Source organism: Anneissia japonica, unplaced genomic scaffold (genome assembly GCF_011630105.1).
Source record: "Anneissia japonica isolate Jap-2015-1 unplaced genomic scaffold, ASM1163010v1 scaffold287847_len925385_cov155, whole genome shotgun sequence".
Classification (NCBI taxonomy): Eukaryota; Metazoa; Echinodermata; class Crinoidea; order Comatulida; family Comatulidae; genus Anneissia; species Anneissia japonica.
Window position 1 is genome coordinate 543054 of NW_022731638.1, and position 4088 is coordinate 547141.

At 33.8% G+C, this 4088-nt stretch overlaps 1 protein-coding gene across 1 annotated transcript in view; it reads left to right on the forward strand.

Annotated features, from left to right (window-relative positions):
- LOC117115472 (cilia- and flagella-associated protein 74-like) overlaps positions 1–4088 on the forward strand; it is a gene marked incomplete in the record, with an annotated part of 42994 nt that overhangs the window by 29425 nt on the left and 9481 nt on the right. The window contains 2 exon segments of the mRNA XM_033259291.1: positions 552–566; positions 3409–3548. Coding sequence (XP_033115182.1) covers positions 552–566; positions 3409–3548 — 155 coding nt within the window.

Sequence of the window (4088 nt, forward strand, 5' to 3'; positions counted from 1 at the left end):
TTTACAACATTTGTTTATTTTTTTTTTCTTTAATTTTATAATTGAGGGCCATTTTTTATTTCTTGATTCAATTCTTGCTTATACAACAGTATTTAAATATTTGAAGATTAAAAAAAATATATATCATTTCTATTACCGAATTTTCATTGGGGCCATTTTTACCTACCTGTCATATGGGGCCATTTTTACCGGGGCCATTTTTTCTGGGGCCATTTTTTCCGGGGCCATTTTTTCTGGGGCCATTTTTTCCGGGGCCATTCTTACCTACATTCCACATAATAAATAAATGATGGTATTGCTGATACAAGAAAATGTTATAATGTTATTACCTTATGCTTAGCACATGCTAAGAATTCTGGTGTGGAGAAACACCTATACAAGTGATAAATATAATGACGATAATACATTTTTGAGAGAAACATTGTCAACAACAATACTCTACCAACCGCGTCTAGTAATAAACATTCTGTTTGGATTTGTTATTTTATTCATGTAGACCTTAATTGTCATCCTAGCCTTCCTAATATTACTTTATTGTGGTTTATTTAAAGGACGAAGACCAGAAGGTAGATTTCCAGTTTTATTTTACTAGTTTTGTCATTCCATGTTTTCAATTTTGGTTTTTTAAATGCATTTATTGCTAATATTACTTATTCTCATTCATTGTTCAGCTTATTTGCGATTTTATGGCAACATCCTGCCATATGTCTAAACGGCCAACTTGGACATGGTCGTACAATGCAGCCCGGCATGGTTTTTTTTTTTGTTGCACTGTGTTTTTTTAAACGTAGATGCTATATGTCTGTGTCAGGGACGGCCGCGTCATAGAATAGAATATGTTTTATTCTCACAACGACCTACAGACTACCACGACAATACTGTAAATCGCATCAGACTGCGTTGTACGACACTGTCTAATTTGGCCTTAATTATTATTCTTGTGGGATCTTAACAGCAACATCCAAGGCATGGCTTAGCGTAATGGTTTATTTTCCTGATTCCTAATTTAATTAGGAATCTGGGGAATTTGTATTAGAGAGATGTGTGTAGCAGGGTGAGAACAGTTTGATATACTATTACATTAAAAATCACACTTGCAAAATGTCCTCTTAAAGTTTTTTTTTAACCATTTGGGTATTTTAAGTTACTAATTTAAGTGAATCAAAAAAAGTAGTATAGTAGCCGTATTAATATAAGTGAAGGTATATTTTTGCATTCTGGGTATTCTGTAGACAGATCGTCTTACTTGTAAGTTGTGAGAGTAAAACCTGGTTTGAGAGTTCAAGAGAAGAATTATGGGCACCATTGCATCATACTTTTACTAAAGATAGAAATAACACGGTCTCTCAAATATAAATTGAGTCTCCACATACATGTAGAAAGTACCAAATAAAAAACTTTGTCAAGCAGAAAACACATGTTCCCACTGCTGGGAGACTATTATTTGAAACTATTTTTCTTGATGTTAAAAATATATTTCATTAAAATTATCCATAAGAGCACCTTGCATTACATCTCAAGTCTAATTTATTTCCCATCTGTGATGCAATTTTGCAACCCCTTTTTCCACCTCCTGGTGCTTAAGAATGATTCTGCATTTAACCTTTGCCATAATCAATGATGTTCCACCAGATAAATATTATTTACACATTTCTTAGTATTTCAATACAATTTTAAAATTTCATAAAGTCATATAGCATTTAATAAATACATAGGTAGAAAGACTCTCATGTTGTCTCCGGAGTCTGCTGGAAATCAGCAGTGTTTTCCAAGAGAAGGTCTCCCAGAAAATAATCCATCTCTGCAAATTCAGAATGTTAACATGTGTTTATTAAATATTACTGGTCTTTCACAGGTTATCTGGCCATTGGTATTACCATGCCAGGCAAAATTAGATCTTCCAGAAGTTGCATCTGTCAATAAGAAGAAGATTAGGCCAGTGAATCTAGAAACTTCCATTTCATCTTTGATGATGCCCTCTATGTTCTCAGATTGTCATTATCATCGTCATTAACCAATGTGAAATAACCAAAAGGCTTTAGCATTTTTGGCAGAGTGTTAAAGCTGTACGTTTTTAAAAATGTGTCCAATCCAATATATAAAATAAAGGTGTACATTCTTTTTTGATCACCCAAAAGAAAATTGTTGAAGAGAAGAGAAAAAAATTACAGAAACACAAAAACACTTCCTGCCTAGCCAACAGAGGAAACCACACCAAGACTTTCCTGCTTTCAAAGATCCAAATGCGTAACTATGGCCCTTGATACCCATGTTAGTAGATAATATCAGTACCAATATATACATTACCATGCACTTGGAACACAAACGCAGTGTTGTGAACAACCTCAAAGACAGATATGCCACTGTTCGTGCATTCGGCACTCATTAGTGTCATCCGATCTTAGTCTTTGAAATTCCTCAAGGTTGACAGGTATGCTACTTGAGTAAGAACCCAAGCAACAAGAACATCAGATTCTGCTATTTTTACACAAATCTACAATAACAGACCACATGTCTCAACTAAATTGCATTCCAAAGTGGGATGCAAGAATCCTGAATATAGAAATGGCATGGTTCAAAAATCACTGTATATCAGAATAATAGAAAACAGCCCCATGAACCACTACGAAGGAGGACATGAATTTTCTCATTATGATGACATCATTCAAGACTACACTGCCATAGAGGAGCGACCAGTCATAAAGAGCACCAACAATAGGACTGAGGGCGCACATCAACTGCGACAACATCAAGGTGATGTAATGACCGACCTGTCATAACACCGACAATGCATGAGAATGCTGGTAGACAACCAGCAAAACTTGTACTGTGTATGAATGGATGGATTTATTCTGTGTAAACACCAAGGATCACCCACGAAAGTCTGAAGAAAAATTAATTTCCAGTTGGGACCTTCTGGTGCTGATTGGGTAGTATGATGGTTGACAATCCCCTACACCCATACAAAGAGTGTTCTGCATTCTTTAATGTGCTCATGCTCCATAATGAACTGGGGAACTAGAGATTTCCACGGTTCAGCACACACACATTGGTTACCACCAGTTTAGGCAACTGAGCTAAGCTGCTCTCTGTGTCTTTCAAAAAATTGTTTGGATCCTCACAGAAAAGAATGTACACCTTATTATATCGTGGGTTAGGTGCAGCAGTTATATTTTATTTGCTAATTCATTGCCATTTTTATTATTTTACAGCAGCTTATAGCTTTGCTTCATTTTAAATTATTAACACCTGGTTTTATTAAAATTTTATTTGTTATCGATTATGTTAAACATTATTTTTATTACTTGTCAAATATAAATATTTTCTATTATATTCTTTTTTTTAGAATAAACAACATTTATTTATTTGTGCGTGTTTATCAATAATAACGTATGATGTCAATTACAGCTAAAAGGAAAGAAACCAGTAAAGAAGGTAGGAGTTAAATCGCCAAATAACAAGGGGCGAGGTGGAAGAGCAGGTAGCGGTGTTCTCATATCAGTACCTAAAGCTGTGACCCCGCCGTCACCTGATGACATTCAGTCAAGGTATGTTGCGAATGCTATTTACATGTTTAGTCAGTATTAATGTATAAGTTGTATTTTTAATGGTTTATTGATTTGTATTATATTTTGTATATCCTTTGCCTAAATATATAACAATAGTATCATAATCATAATAATAATAAGTTGTTGTGGTTAATCCACTGTTTTCAATTTCACACATGTTCTTTCATTTCTTTTAAATTCACTAGACACCACTCCCTACAACACTACACAAACACATGTAATGCTATGCAAACCATTACAGACTCTTTGAAGTAAAAAAATTAGGCAATTTTATCCTAAGAGTGGCACGCCATGTGTGTTTACGAAATAAATAGTAATAAAATATTGAATCAAACCTAATGTTGAACCTCGCTTTTTTGTTATTATTCACTCTGGTTTACCATCGAGCCCTCTGCTGGCATAATTTCCAATACGTTCTACCGTCATTTATATATATATATAAAAATATGATATATATATATATATATATTTATATGTGTATATATATATATATATGTGTATATATATATATATATATAT